The 15,300-nt window shown below is 41.5% G+C and overlaps 1 protein-coding gene across 1 annotated transcript in view; it reads right to left on the bottom strand.

Annotated features, from left to right (window-relative positions):
- Nucleotides 1-15,300, bottom strand: part of jakmip3 (Janus kinase and microtubule interacting protein 3) — a 315,901-nt gene that overhangs the window by 31,355 nt on the left and 269,246 nt on the right. The window contains exons 11-16 of the mRNA XM_078564910.1: nucleotides 9,538-9,666; nucleotides 4,241-4,324; nucleotides 3,064-3,126; nucleotides 2,816-2,914; nucleotides 898-996; nucleotides 716-769 (exon numbers count right to left, since the gene is read on the bottom strand). Of these exons, the coding sequence (XP_078421036.1) occupies nucleotides 716-769; nucleotides 898-996; nucleotides 2,816-2,914; nucleotides 3,064-3,126; nucleotides 4,241-4,324; nucleotides 9,538-9,666 (528 nt within the window). The remainder of the gene's footprint in view (nucleotides 1-715; nucleotides 770-897; nucleotides 997-2,815; nucleotides 2,915-3,063; nucleotides 3,127-4,240; nucleotides 4,325-9,537; nucleotides 9,667-15,300) is intronic.

Genomic DNA, 15,300 nt, shown 5'->3' with positions numbered 1-15,300 from the left:
AGTCCTCCTCTGAAATGTCTCTGCTCATTCTCTCTGTCATGCTGCAGGCTAAGTGGATCCAAACTTCTGCACCACTATCTGGGAGCAAGTGGTCTGAGGAGAACCCTTGAAGTCAAGACAAAGTCCTTCAGCACATGTCATACCATTTGCTGTAGTCTTTAGCAACTTTAAGTAACAGTACATACCACCAAACTCTTCTACACACTCAGCAACACAGCATCAACTAACCTGAAAGTAGTTGATGATCCCTTTAATTTGCACTGGGTGGGGGTCCTTCCTGCTGCTGAACACATGTTCAGCTGTGCAAAGTTAAGAAAGGGTGTCAGTTGGAGCAATTGAGATTGAAATGGCACTGTTGGCTTCAAATCAGCCAACTATTAACTAATGACCAAATATTGACTGACATCACAATTTGCCTACTTTCTGGTGCAAGCTCCTTGGAAATGTGCTAACACGCTCACCAAAATGGTGCCCCATGCAGCCAGTACCAGAAGTCTGTGCATGCACTGCAGATGCCATTTTGGAACTAAAACGGCATCTGTAGCACCAAAAATTTAGCGCTTTGTCACTGGGTTTTGTGGCCTAAGAGTTTGCTGCTGTAGGACATACAAGGTTGATTAATACTGATTCTAAAATTCACCCTGGCATCCTCCACTGACAGGCTTATAAAATAGAAAGGAAATCATGCATGATCAGAAAAGCAACATACACTTACGGCGTTATCTCCTAAAATATCCAGTTGTTTCATGAGGTCTGTTATTGTGATGTCCTGGCAAAATAGGAGAAAGGTTTAAAAAGATATGTCTAACAGATGCTATAAACACATTATTCTGTCTCATTATTAAGATGACTTTAAACTGTGTCTGTTAGGGAAAAGCAATAAGAGGTGGCACCTACTGTTACACCCTCTGCCTCACAGTAGACTTGGAGAGGACTCGTCTCCTCTGGAAACGGGATGTGATGAAAATTAATGGCAGGTGATCGTCGTTCTCGCTCCTGAAAGAAATTTTTTTTGAGGAAAACAAGTTTTCTTTTATTAGAAAAATAAATCTCACTGGGGGAAAAGAAGTTTAAGAGTTTTTGGTAACGGTACGACCCAGACCTTCTTGGGGATGTGGGGGTCGGGAGGGGATGGTTATTCAGAGGGGTGGGTGGGAGGGGGGAGGTGAGTGGGGGGGGTTGGGGTGGATGAGGAGGTGGATAGGGAGAGGGGTGAGTGGGGAGGGGGTGGGTGGCAAAGGGTTGGGACAGGGCCTGCACCTGGTCCTACACCTGTAATTAAAAGCTCTAAGCAGAATGTTGTAAATTTCAGGGCAACTTATCTAAGCCTAAGTCTCTGATGACGGTGTCAGTGTTGGAGGCATCCAGTCAGGGTTCTGGGCAGTGTATCTCTACCCATTGGGAGTTTGAAGTTCGTGCACAAATATTGCTTATGTGCATGCATGGGACTTCCTCTGGGTCGCGACACACAACAGTGGCAAACATCTCAAAGTTCACTGCTACATCAGTCGGAAGACCTAGCCCAATAAATGTCACTCCAGATTAGGCACAGCCAATGTGTTTGATTTGGGGCAATATTTTACAATTACTGCACCATCATTCCCAACACTTAACCACCAAGTGAAAGAAGGAGAGGGGTCAACAGTACTTCTCTGAACAAATTATGAGAAAACATGTTTTGTGAAGTTTTTGATGAATGTTATACATCAAAATTGTAACATTGGTCCGGAATTTGCGGTTATATGACAGTGAAACAGTTAGCACTTGCCATCATTACTGTATACAACTTCTGGTGTTTGCACCAGAAACATGGAAACTGGAAGTTGCTGTCAGTGATACCCTGCTCTTTTACACAGTGCCATGCTACTGTCTTCACAAATGCAATTAACATAGAATCAATGATTTTATGTAAACGTCAACTTTTTACACACTATTCTTGCTGTAAAAAACATTGAAAACGTTAAGCCTTGTTGAGTGAGGTAACAGATTTCATGGTGCATTAGGCCATAATGCTGATGAACAACCTCTTTGGCATTGAAAAGCTAATTTTACAAGTGTGGAGAGTTAGTCCCTCAGGAAAACATCTTAAACCATGATTTTTAAAATAATAAATAATTTTGATTTTTAAAATTTATGATATTTCAGTTTCTAGCTTAATTCTATGTGTATGTCACAATCTTTACTTTGCTTCCTGTAAATTGATTAAAACATGAATTATAATTCATGATTTTTACTTCTTGGTTTGCTGCCTGTGAGTATTCTTCGATCCGATTGGTTGATCAGTCGGCTTGCAAATTTCACTATTGCTAGACACCACAGACCCCTGTAGATGGTTCTGGATTCAAAATCATATCAGAATATCAGGAATTAGCATTCTAGAGCCTGCTAAATCTTTGTGGGCAGCTTTTTTCAGGGATAGCATAGGGTCCCTTCTCTTCACCACTGATCGCAAAATCTGGATCAATATGATTTTATTTGCATCAGCAGAAAGGTATCAGCCAATCATAATGCATGTACACTAACATGACGTGCCAGCTTAGAGTTGAAAGGGAAGAATTCTTCTCCTTGTGTATGGTGATACAAATGAACTTGTGGAGAACGTCTCTATTCGGTAACTCTACTGAAATTCAAAAGATCCTTTAAAAGGTGTTTATAATTTTACTAGTAGTACACACCAGAGGAAATCTTCCTGAATGAATTTACAATGCTGCAACATATAGTAACCAGAGGAATTCTTCCACCCTCTCTCTATATCAGGAGAATAATTCTAATCAATGTAAAGGGAAATGGTGAAAAAGCCTCAAGCTTGTCTTACTTCAAGTTCTAGAATACGAAATTCCAGAAGCTCATTTTGATCTTTCACGTCCTGTACATCATGTCTAAGGCGGTTTTCTTCAATTTCCATTTGCCGGATCTGTGAAAATAAAAAAATACAACAATCATTTTAACTCTTGTTCCCTGTTAATGCATTGAAGGTGCCTTGACTTTGAAGCACAAGGAAAATGGGAAATTTAGATGATGAAGTGATGATTTACATTCTACTTGCATTCAGAGAAAAACTACCTTTTCGAGTAGTTCTTGGTTCCAACGATAAAGTGCTTGTTTCTCCTCAATCCATTTCATGTCCTGAGAAATAGAACAGACAAAATGTGTTTTTGAAGTTCTCATTTGATTTCGAACAAATAGCTTTCAACATACATGCTGACCATAACCCAACCTACAATTAATATGGTTTGTTAAATATCAAAATGCAAAAGGAATAGTTTCTTCCACTACTATTTCTAGTCTGTGTTTTCTGATGCTTCTCCATCCTTGTCCCTCCTCCCCTCCTTCTCCTCCTCATCTACGTGCTGCCCTTCAGTGACATCATCCTCAGACAGAATCAGCTTTCACATATATGCAGATGAGACCCAGCTCTACCTTTCTACCACCAAATCTTAACCCACAAGTACCTCTGTGCTTGACCTGATTTTGATTTGTTCACATTTTGGGAATCCGATATTTAATTCGTAACCTAATGAGTAAATGTTTATTTTAGCTAAACACGATTGGTTTGTTCAATGGATGCCTTTGAGGCTACACGTTTCGTTGTGATAATTTTTGAAAGATCCAATATGACAGACACACTAAATACACATATTAGTCTGAATATCATGAAAACACTGTTAATAACATTAACATTTAGGAAGTTTTGAATTTGCACAGAATTATTTTAAAATAATACTGCCTGATTCACAAGGCATTAAATTATTGTACGGTTATAAAGTGGGATTGCAACTCTTACACTGAAAATTGGCTTGGAAAATTCGATTTTTTGAGAAATAATTTTTTCAGCCTAACATTATGAAACAGAACCTATTGATACAGTAATTAAGCTACTGATAAGTTCTTAGTGCAAATATATGACTAATAGAATGCTTTACTTTCATTTGCTCTTTTTCCCATTGTCAATTATAATAATTTTTACATATTTCTATCTAAAAAACATCAATTCTATAATGTTTTGATTAAAAATAAGTTTTATTCCAAGGATTTTAAAAGGCAAGAACACCTAGAACTTGGAAAGTTGAGCTGGTTGATGTGACCAGTGTATCTCTGAGACGATGTTCGTGCATCACAGAGAAGTCATTGGCACTAGACACATTCTTAACAGGCAGCCTCATTGCACTCAGACAAGATAACTCATTATCACCCAGCAGGGCTTAAAAGCCTGTTTTAATATCATGCAGTTAATTATTACCTGCCCCTGTTGCGCGAGTGCCTTCTCCAAATCTTCAATTTTAGTTTGATATCTGTGGTTTTCTGCCTGTAGTTGTTCACGAGTCTAAAAAGAGAATAAAAAGGGGGAAAGTGAACAATATTTTTTGCTACAGCCATCTTTTACTGAATGTCAGTATCCAACACTCTCTTCTCAGGTACAAATACATCCATCTGGGAAGTAAAACACTAATTTTTTTCCATCAATATGCCTCAATGTCTATTGTGCATATGCACCCAATGGTATTGTCCTCCAGAATCCTCCATTTCTCCCACCAGGCATTCCTTTTTACTCTGAGGTTTTAAACTAAAGAATGTTTGAAAATAGCATAGGAATGAATGGCAAGGCTAGTGGCTCATGTAAATTTAGTTCAGCGTTCCTAACCACATAACTTATACATAGTGGCAGTACTGGTGAGTTATAAAAGGATGGATAAACAAGAAATGAAATGAATGAGAGATTTCAAAAACATATTAATGTGGGAAATATAGATTGCAGGAAATCCAAGCTTTTTTTTTATTCATTCATGGGATGTGGGCGTCGCTGGCTAGGCCAGCATTTATTGTCCATCCCTAATTTCCCTTGAGAAGGTGGTGGTTAGCTGCCTTCTTGGACCACTGCAGTCCATGTGGTGCAGGTACGCCCACAGTGTTGTTTGGGAGGGAGTTCCAGGATTTTGACCCAGCGACAGCGAAGGAACGATGATATATTTCCAAGTCAGGATGGTAAGTGGCTTGAAAGGAAACTTCCATGTGGTGGTGTTCCCATGTGTCTGCTGCCCTTATCCTTCTAGATAGTAGTGGTTGTGGGTTTGTAAGGTGCTGTCTAAGGAGCCTTGGTGAGTTCCTGCAGTGCATCTTGTAGATGATACACACTGCTGCTACTGTGCGTCGGTCATGGAGGAAGTATTTGTGGATGGGATGCCAATCAAGTGGGCTACTTTGTCCTGGATGGTGTCAAACATCTTGAGTGTTGTTGGAGCTATATTCATCCAGGCAAGTGGAGAGTATTCCACCACACTCCTGACTTGTGCCTTGTAGATGGTGGACAGGCTTTGGGGACTCAAGAGATGAGTTACTCGCCGCAGGATCCCTAGTCTCTGATATGCTGTTGTAGCCACAGGATTTATACTGGTCAGGAATAGAGATAGTTTTAACTAAGTTATATGTGTATTTGGAAGTGTTAGAAAATATAGTTTAATTTATATTTTTTTCTGCATGTGGATTAAAAAGGTGAAACCTGGGATCTAGTTTCATTTCTGAGCGGAGACAGCAGGTCTAAAGCTTTGTTTGTGTGCATGCATTTTAATGAGTTTTATGGCTCCTGAGGGGAAGTTAAAACAAACACAAGGTAGAAAAAACTGTGCTGTTGCCGAGCAATAGGGGTCCCAAGAGTGAGGGACCCACAGAAACAAAGAAAAACAGGAAAAGTAGTTAGGTTCAGTTGAAGCCAGGATTCCAGAGAAGCAGGACAGGAGAAGGAACTGCAAGGAGCAGGTTCCAAAAAACAAAGAAGAAAGCCCCCAAAACCAGGGAGTGGAACAGGAAAGGTCCCAAGAGGACAGTTAAGTCAAAGGACAAGGACAGGAACCTGGAAAAAGCCTTGTTACATGAAATTAAGAGTGAGGAGCAGAGAAAGGCTCCAAACTTAAAGGGAGAAAGCTGCAGAATGCAGATTTAAAGCATTACAGGCTTGCAAAAAGCCAGAAGATCCAAGGGGACAGCCAAAGGTCTATGACTCTTTGCTATGGGCATGTGAAGCAGTGGTGTTCTATTGGCATGGCTGAGTCAGTGAGACAGAGTGTGTGGAAGAAAGCTTGAATGTACATGGCGATCCAGGGGAGAGGAACATTGGAAGGAGAGTTCAAAATCCTGGAGGTGGACTCTTGTGGAAGGCGTCTGATAGAAAGCATTGGTTTGGGAAAAGATTCCAAAGCAAGTTCTTCGTGAGTGGAGGTTGGAAACTCTCATGTGAAAGGTGGAGTTCAGTGAGGCCAGTTGCTCACGGTGTGACAAGCATTTGGGGGAGTTGAGGAGTGATCTATTTGAGGTGGCATCCTTCAGTTGGTTTCAGATTATGGTGTATCTGACCACAGGTCACCTATTGGTTTACATGGACTGCGCACTTACTGTAAACATCAGAGTATAAGATAGCTTTCGTAACTTGTGTTATCCTTACAAATCTGTAAGGTACAATTCCGTGAATATGACTATGTCAGGCTGTTGCTTGGCTAGTCTATGGGACAGCTTTCCCAATTTTGGCACTAGCCCCCTGATCTTAGTAAGGAGGGCTTTGCAGGGTCGACAAGGCTGAGTTTGCTGTTGTCATTTCCAGTGCCTAGGTCGATGCCGAGCGGTCAGTCCTATTTCATTTGTTTTAGGCTTTTAGTGGTTTGATACAACTGAGTGGCTTGCTAGGCCATTTCAGAGGGCATTTAAGAGTTAACCACATCGCTGTGGATCTGGAGTCACATGTAGGCCAGACCGGGTAAGGACAGCAGATTTCCTTCCCCAAAGGCCAATCATGAATCAGATGGGTTTTTACGATAATTGACAATGGTTTTATGGTCAACATTAGATTTTAATTCCAGAATTTTTGTTGAATTCAAAGTTCATCATCTGCCGTGGCGGGATCTGAACCTGGGTCCTTAGAGCTTAACCCTTGATTACCTGTCCGATGGCTATACCACTAAACCACCATCTCCCCTATAAAAATTATAATAAAATTATCATAAAAATATGAAAAAATATTCTTGTTCTGGGTTTGAAAAAAATTGGATGAGATTGAATTTAGAAATCTCAGTTAAGGAAAAGAGTCTGTTAATTATTTGAAATAAACTGCTGTCTAATCAAGTATATAAATGCTACACTAACTGGACATACAGAGTATCCTTCAGTCCTTCGGGATTGAGGATGACTGCTTCCACTCAGGTTCAATGTGTTCTGAGATGGTTGATAAGTCCAATGTGCAATCTGCAGGCTCTGCCACATGCTTGAAGGGTCAAGCAGATGAAGTGTTTGGAGGTTTGCACGCTCTCTCTGAAGCACCCTCTGCGTGCTGCTGACGAAGTCTCTTGATGTGCTTGGTGCCTTCCAGAATGCACCTTCTCCACTTTAGTCACGGTCTCCCATGAGTTTGCAGGGATGTTTGATCTCTTCAGTAATATGTTGAGGACATCGCTAAAGCATTTCCATTGTCCTCCACGGACTCTCCCGCTAAGACCAAGTTCCGAATACTTCAGGAGACTTGTGTCAGGCACACGAACATGTCCCACCCAGCAGAGCTGATTCTGAGTGGTTAGCGCCTCGATGTTGGGCATGTGGGCTTAGGGGAGGATGCTGCTGTTGGACCACCATTCTTGCCACCGGATTTGGAGGGTCTTGCAAAAGTGTGGCTGGTGGTATTTCTCCAGTGCTTCGAGGTGCTTGTTGTAGGCTGTTTCTCCAAAGCATAAAGGAATGCAGGGACTACTGCTGCCCATTAAGACCAGGAGCTTAGTTCCCGGTTTGCGATCCTGGTTCTCAAATATTGTTTTCCTCAGTCAGCCAAAGGCTGAGCTGACACACAGGAGACGATGCTGAATTTTGTTGTCTATGTCTGCCTTTGTTGAGAGGAGGCTCCCAAGATATGGAAAATGGCCCACATTGTCCAAGATTTCACAGTTGATCTTAATTGATGGGTGAAGGTGTTGTACTGTGGAAGCTAGTTAGAAGAGGGCCTTAGTTTTCTGGGTATTTAGTGAAAGGCCTATTTTCACATATGTTTCAAAGGAGGAGTCGACACTGACCTTGAGCTCAGTTTCTGAGTGAGTGCATGCACTGTGTAGTAACTCTGCAGCATAGCTTGGAGCTATGGGTAGTGATGGTAGAGGCTCCAATTTCTTTCTACCACATGGATGACCAGGAATCTCTTCTGCTTTTACCTTCTACCATTGATGTGTGTTGGAAGGATTTACAGGTTAATACTTAACCTGTTTGGCCACGTTACCTTGCTTCATGCAAACATTTGACTTGGGATCCCTATGTTTTACTAGATGGTGGTTATACACTACTGACTTAATCTGTAAATGTCAAGCCTGTAAATGTCTGATTTTGAAAAGCCATGTTTGCAATAGGTAATATAAATAAAAGCTGTGATGTCACCAGAGCTGCAATGGGATTGGTGCCCTGGACCTGCCCCAATTCACACTCCCCGCTCACACCTACACAGTTCACATTCCCCACACAACCCCTCCATCTCCATGCACACTCCCCATCCACAGTCACCATTCCTACTCCCCACTCACATACTCCCACCCACACCTTCACACTTCACAGTCCCCACACAACCCCTCCACCCCCATGGACACTCCTCATTCACACTTGCCATTTGCCATTCCTACTCCCCACTCACACTCCCCACCCACACCTTCCCCATGCACACATCATGTGTTGCCATTGTATTGTAATCTGACAGTAACTAGCTCTGCATATTTAAAGTCTTGTTTATCTATTTCTTCAGTTCTCTGTCTGAAGACTGGTCCAATCCATAGTGCCGTGACCTCCATCATAGGTGGGACAAGGAGGCAGGTCCCGAATGTACCCCTACCAAAACAGAGATGGAACTCTGTGCTGTTGGCACCAACCTGATCCACACTAGCTGTCCAGCCAACTGAGCCAACTGGCCTTCCAAGGAGTCCAAGTTGCTGTGGCAACATCCACGTTTACATGTATGTTGTAGCTTGGAGCTATGGGTAGTGATGGTAGAGACTCCAATTTCTTTCTACCACATGGATGACCAGGAATCTCTTCTGCTTTTACCTCCTACCATTGATGTGTGTTGGAAGGATTTACAGGTTAATACTTAACCTGTTTGGCCACGTTACGAATGCAGCTTGCTTGACCATCAAGTCCTGAAGTGGGACTTGGACCCAAAGCTCCTGGCTCAGAGGCAGGGACATGGCCCAATGAGCCACGAGACCTCCTTCCTATACCAATTTACACACATTTATTTTCTTGTTATAATTAATACACAAGAGGCTGGTTGGCTCAGTTGGCTGGATCAGACTGCTGCCACCAGCATGGGGTTCAATCCTTATTCCGGCTGGGGTGGATTCACGATCTGCTTCCTTACCCTACCCCTTGGTGGAGGCTGTGATGCTGTGGGTCGGATCAGCCCTCAGGCAGAGACTGGCGAAGAAGAAGAATTAACACACAAGAGGAAAATATTCTACTGTAATGAAGCAAAATGCCATGTTTATCTCCATGCTCAACATGAAGCCAGAGTATTTCCATCAATACCTTAACTTCTCGTTCAGCATCCAAAGTTCCGCCAACTTGCTCCTGAAGTAAAGCATATGCCCTCTGTAAAGCCTGATACTCCATGGTCAGCTGGCGAAAGCGAAGTTCGGTCTCTTCTTTTGCCATTCCCTAAAAACAAAAAATAATGAACACATTCTGAAGTTGCATTTATCTAACATCTCAGTCATATATTGGTCAAAATGTATACATTTCTGTGAATGGTACACTGTTGTGTTTTAAGTAATAACATCCAGGAAGGTGTTAAAGCAGAAGAGTCCTATAGAGTTCATTACTGTCATTTTACTGTGAAACTTTTGACATCCTAAAATATTTAAAAGTCATCCGTCTAAGTAATTGGATTTTTTTCCACCATATGTTTATGTTTCATTTAAAAGTGACACTGATGTCATGGGCAGTGGGGAGGCATAGAGCACTTGGAAACTATTAGCTGTTCCATCAAGGGCAGGGTCAAGCAATTCTGATGAATTTCTGATTTTAATGATGCGACTGAGCTGAGTTGTGGCATTTTCAATGGAAAGAGAATGAAAATTGAGAGATGTCACATCCTGCAGTACTGCTATATGATTCAAACGCACCAGCTTCAGTACAAGATCGATAAAAGTCTGGTTATGTGTCCATTGCCTAATCTCTGCACCACAAACTGCCATGTGAAAAGAAATTAAGCAAATCAGTACAATAATAAGTTGTATTTATGTTCCAAGGGACACCACAGAAGTGTTATAAAGCAAAATTTGACACTCGCCACATAAGGAGGTATTAGGCCAAATGACCAAAAGCTTGGTCAAAGAGGTCGGTTTTAAGGAGTGTCTTAAAGGATGAAAGAGAGGTAGTGAGATGGAGAGGTTTAGGGAGGGAATTCCAGACCTTAGGGCCTCAGTAGCTGAAGGTATGGCCAACACAGGTTAAGCAATTAAAATCAGGAATCTTCAAGAGGCCAGGGCTGGAGGAGCACAGAAATCTCGGAAAGTTGCTTGGTAGTACAGAACTTGACTATTGCTGAAAAGAGAGATATTTTGTTGAAGCTTTTCTTCTTGCACTCATCAGGACAAATGCAAGAACGCCAAATTTCAAACAATCTATACACATTTTATACCACAGGGCAAAATGGGTTCTGATTGGCTGTCAAGTCAACTCTTTTGGCTGAGCCATTGCCATGGAGAAAGTAACAGGGAACTACAGGCTCCATATGCTTCTGGATAATTCAAGAAAGGCACAAGGCTTCAACATATTCCTTTTCGTTTGCAGAGAACGTGTCACTGTATATGAATGTATGTCACTTCTCGCAAGTATGAATAAGCCATGTTATGAGCTCTTATCTCAAACTGGTGGTTCCTGAGGATATTAGCACACTCAGGGTTGTTGAGCAAGTGCTGCTGAATCACGGAATCACAGTTAGCAGAAGACGTTTATTTTGAGTTTGCAAGCGTGGGCTAGTTGAGTACAGTCTGTACTCTGCCTATTACAAACAGCCAGACATCAAACAGCATGTTTCCCCCAACTGTTTGTATATTCATTTATGCATCTGCAGTGGGAAAAGAAAGCACTGCCAATATGCAGTGGTAAAAAGAGATGGAATTGGGATGGGCAGGTAGATGAGGTAATGCAATGAAGAACGGACCAGTGAGTGGTTGAATGGCAGCAGCTAAGCAGTCAGCAGCAGACTTAATGACCAATAGCTGGAGCAGCCGTTTAACAAATGTTGGGAAAAAGAACCACTGTAGCCATGGCAACATTTAGTATGTTATAGCTGCCTCTCTACAGCATTTTCTGTTTCTGCTGGGGAGGTATAACTGAAATTTGTTCAATAATGGTTGCCTGCAGTTGAACATGTGCTAGTCCTTTTTCAGCACAGTACATAACAGAAAGATGGTGACAAGGAACTCACTTTTACGTTTTATTTGAGAAATTAAGGACCAAAGAACATTGTAAAACACTTTATCGCACCCCTAAAGTTGATTTTGAGAAGCTTGAGTGGTCTGAAAGATTGCTCCTTGTTCTTGTCATGCTCAGGTGCAGCTCAGTGAGCCATGGTACATAATTGAAAAAATGGCACAGAAGGCATATTTGGAAATAATGGGGGAATTCAACACTAACAAAGAGGACTGGTACAGTTATAAACAAAGGTTTCAAATTTGACTGAAAGCGAATAAAATAGGAGATGAGGATAAAGTAAATGCTTTCCTCTTCATCATAGGGCCAGATGCTTTTAATATAGTGTCTAACCAGTGTTACCTGGGAGACTCAAGTACTACGGAATATGCTGCAATTAATGGGATTCTGGACTCAAATTATGGCATGACTAGGAAAGAGATTGCACTGAGAGTTGCATTCCTGCAAAGGAAATAGTTGTCAAGTGAGACTATTGCAGGTTACAATTCCCAAATTAAAGAAACTCTCTTGTCATTGTGGCTATGATGCATACTTAGAAATCAACCTTAGAGACACTTCTTTGGGAGGTCCAAAGAACATTAAAACCAGGCCAAGCTTTTGAATAAAGACAATAAGCTGATGTGGAAGTCATAGAGGAAGAAAAACAGCACATGGAAGGTGAGAGTAATAGGACTGAAGAAATAATTCCAATGCCCACAGTAGAAATGAAGGTCAGAGATTCACAATTTACTTTCATCATTGATAAAAAGTAAAATAGTGCGGACGCTGGAAATCTGAAATAAAAACAAAAAATGCTGGAAAAACTGTTTCTAACACATTTATATCCTTCCTTAAATAAGGAGGCCAATACTGTACACAGTACTCCAGCTGTGGTCTCACCAATGCCTCATCATGGATCAGGTCCTAAGTGGGATGAAAGGACTATACTGCTTCTTAGATGACATTCTAAAAGCAGTAAGACAGAGAAGGAGCGCATTGTAATGTTGAATGAAGTCCTAGATCAACTTCAAGAGTATGGCATCAAAGTCAAACAGAATAAGTGTTGCTTCATGGTGCCAAGTGTAATATACCGGGTCAAATAAACGGTGAAGGTATCCCCCCAACACAGGAAGTGATTGGGGGATTCTGAAAGTAAAGAGACCACAGAACAAAGAAGAACTTAGAGCATTAACAAGGATTGTTGTGCATTATTCTAAGTTTATCCCTGACTTAGCTAACAGGTACGCTCCACTGTATCAATTGCTCAAAGATAACAAAGCTTGGGCGTGGTCTGTGGAGTGTAAAGCATTTTAAGAAGAGAAGAAAGTATTGGTTGGTATGCCGTTTTGACCCATTATGATACCACAAAACAATTGGCTTTGCATTTGATGTATCACCACAGGGGTTGTGAGGTGTTATATCACATAATGGAAGACGGTGTGGAAAAACCTGTAACACATGTTTTACATACTTAAACAAAGTCAGAGCAAAATTGCTTGGCTCACTTTGTTAACAGACCACAGAGCCCTTACAATCATATTTGGTTCAAAGCAAGAGATACATCCATAGTGGCAGCACAGCTTCAGACATGGGTGTTGCTTTTGATGGTCCATCAGTATGATACTCAATTTGGTAAGTCAGCAGATCATGCAAAAGTGGATGTTCTTTCAAGATTTCCCATGAAGGTGGATTCATTTATTGCCACTGAGTTATCTGTGAATTACTTTACATACACAAAAGACACGCCAGATGTCTGTCAGAAAAATTAGGGAAGAAACTTGCAAGAATGTAACGCTCAGTAAAGTGCTCAATTATGTCATGACTGGCTGGCCTAAAGAGTGTGGTGATGAGAAATTGCAGGAGTATTTCACACACAGGAATGAACAGAATGTAGATCAAGGCTGTCTCCTATGAGGTTTAAGAGTCATTATTCTGCCAAAGTTTAGAAAGAGATTGTTAGAGGAACTTCATGAAGAGCACACAGGGATGGTCTGTATGAAAGCATTAGTTTTGGCATCCAAAGGTAGATAAAGATATTGAGGAATTGGTGAAAAATTGTAAAGTGTGTCTCAGAACGAGAAATGAGCCATCCAAGGTTCCTTCATTTCGTGGTCAAACACAAGAAAACAGTGGGAATGGGTAGATGTTTATTTCTTTGCAGTGGAACGGAAAGGGTACCTTGTTTTGGTCAATTATTATAGCAAGTGGATAAATATGGCTAATACCACAAGTGGCAGAACTACTGAAGTTTTGAGAAGTTGGTTTGCAATTTATAGGTTCCCAGAGGTGTTGGCAGCAGATAATGGTCTACAGTTTATGTCAGAAAAGTTTGAAATATTTCTGAGTAAGAATGGAGTCAAACACACCCTAGTAAAATCATTTCACCCAGCATCATGCTGCATAGAAGTGTACAGATTGTGAAGAAGTATTTGCTAAGTGACAAGTAGTTCTTAAGTTTCCCTTCAACACAGGCCAGACAATTTTCTGTTTTCTTACAGAATAACCCCACAGTCTACAACAGGTTGCTCACCTTATGAGTTAGTGTTAAACATGCTCCTAGGACAAGGTTTTGTTTGCTTAAACATGGTATCAATAGCAAATTAAGAGAAAGGCAAGACAAAGTGAAGATGAGTGATGAGGCATGAAACTTAAAGAGTCAAGTGCTGGTCATTATTGAGGTAATAAGGAAAAGTAGGTGATTGGAGTTACTGTAAAGAGACTAGGTACATTCATGTATCTAGTGAAGTTTGGAGAAAGTCTCCATCACATAGATCATTTGCTTGAAAGAGGAAATCCGACAAAAGGTCATCATGATTCGTATAGCCCAAATTCCTGCTACAGTCCAAAATAAATGTCAGAAAGAAAATTGAAGTCATAAATATAATGAAAGTTTGCCGGTGTTACAGAATCCACTGGGAGACCAAAGTGAGCAGGGTCTTTGATTAAGACTAATCAATCAATGTAACAGTCCCAGTCATTAAGTGCAGTTGGTAGTCAAAATCAAAGTTCAAGGTTGACATATTCAGAGTTGCTGAGAGCTAACTTACCGTGCTCCTAACCAAGCTGTTCCAGTACAGCTACAACACTGGCATTTACCCGGCAATTGGGAAAATTGCCCAGGTATGTCCTGTACACAAAAAGCAGGACAAATCCAACCTGGCCAATTTCCGCCCCATCGGTTTACCCTCGATCATCAGCAAAGTGATGGAAGGGGTCATTAACAATGCTATTAAGCGGCACTTGCTCCGCCAGGTCCATTTAGTTCCTGACCTCATTACAGCCTTCTTGGTTCAAACATGGACAAAAGAGCAGAACTCCAGAGGTGAGGTGAGAGCGACTGCCCTTGACATCAAGGCAGCATTTGCCCGAGTGTGGTATCAAGGAGCCATAGCAAAACTGGAGTCAATGGGAATCAGGGCGAAAATTCTCCGCTGGTTGGAGTTATACCTAGCACAAAGGAAGATGGTTGTTGAAGGTCAATCACATCGATCCAGGACATCGCTGCAGGAGTTCCTCAGGGTAGTGTCCTAGGCCCAACCGTCTTCAGCTGCTTCATCAAAGACCTTTATTTCATCATAAGGTCAGAAGTGGGGATGCTCGCTGATGATTGCACCATGTTCAGCATCATTCACAATTCCTCAGACACTGAAGCAGTCCATGTCCAAATGTAGCGAGATGTGGACAATATCCAGGCTTGGGCTGACAAGTGGAAAGTAACATTCACACCACACAACTGCCAGGCAATGACCATCTCCAACAAGAGAGAATCTAACCACCTCCCCTTGACATTCAATGGCATTACCAACACTGAATCCCCTACTATCAACATCCTGGGGGTTACCATTGACCAGAAACTGAACTGGACTAGCCATA

This window comes from Cetorhinus maximus, chromosome 20, assembly GCF_964194155.1.
Source record: "Cetorhinus maximus chromosome 20, sCetMax3.hap1.1, whole genome shotgun sequence".
Taxonomy (NCBI): domain Eukaryota; kingdom Metazoa; phylum Chordata; class Chondrichthyes; order Lamniformes; family Cetorhinidae; genus Cetorhinus; species Cetorhinus maximus.
This window is presented reverse-complemented; position numbering and strand designations above follow the sequence as displayed.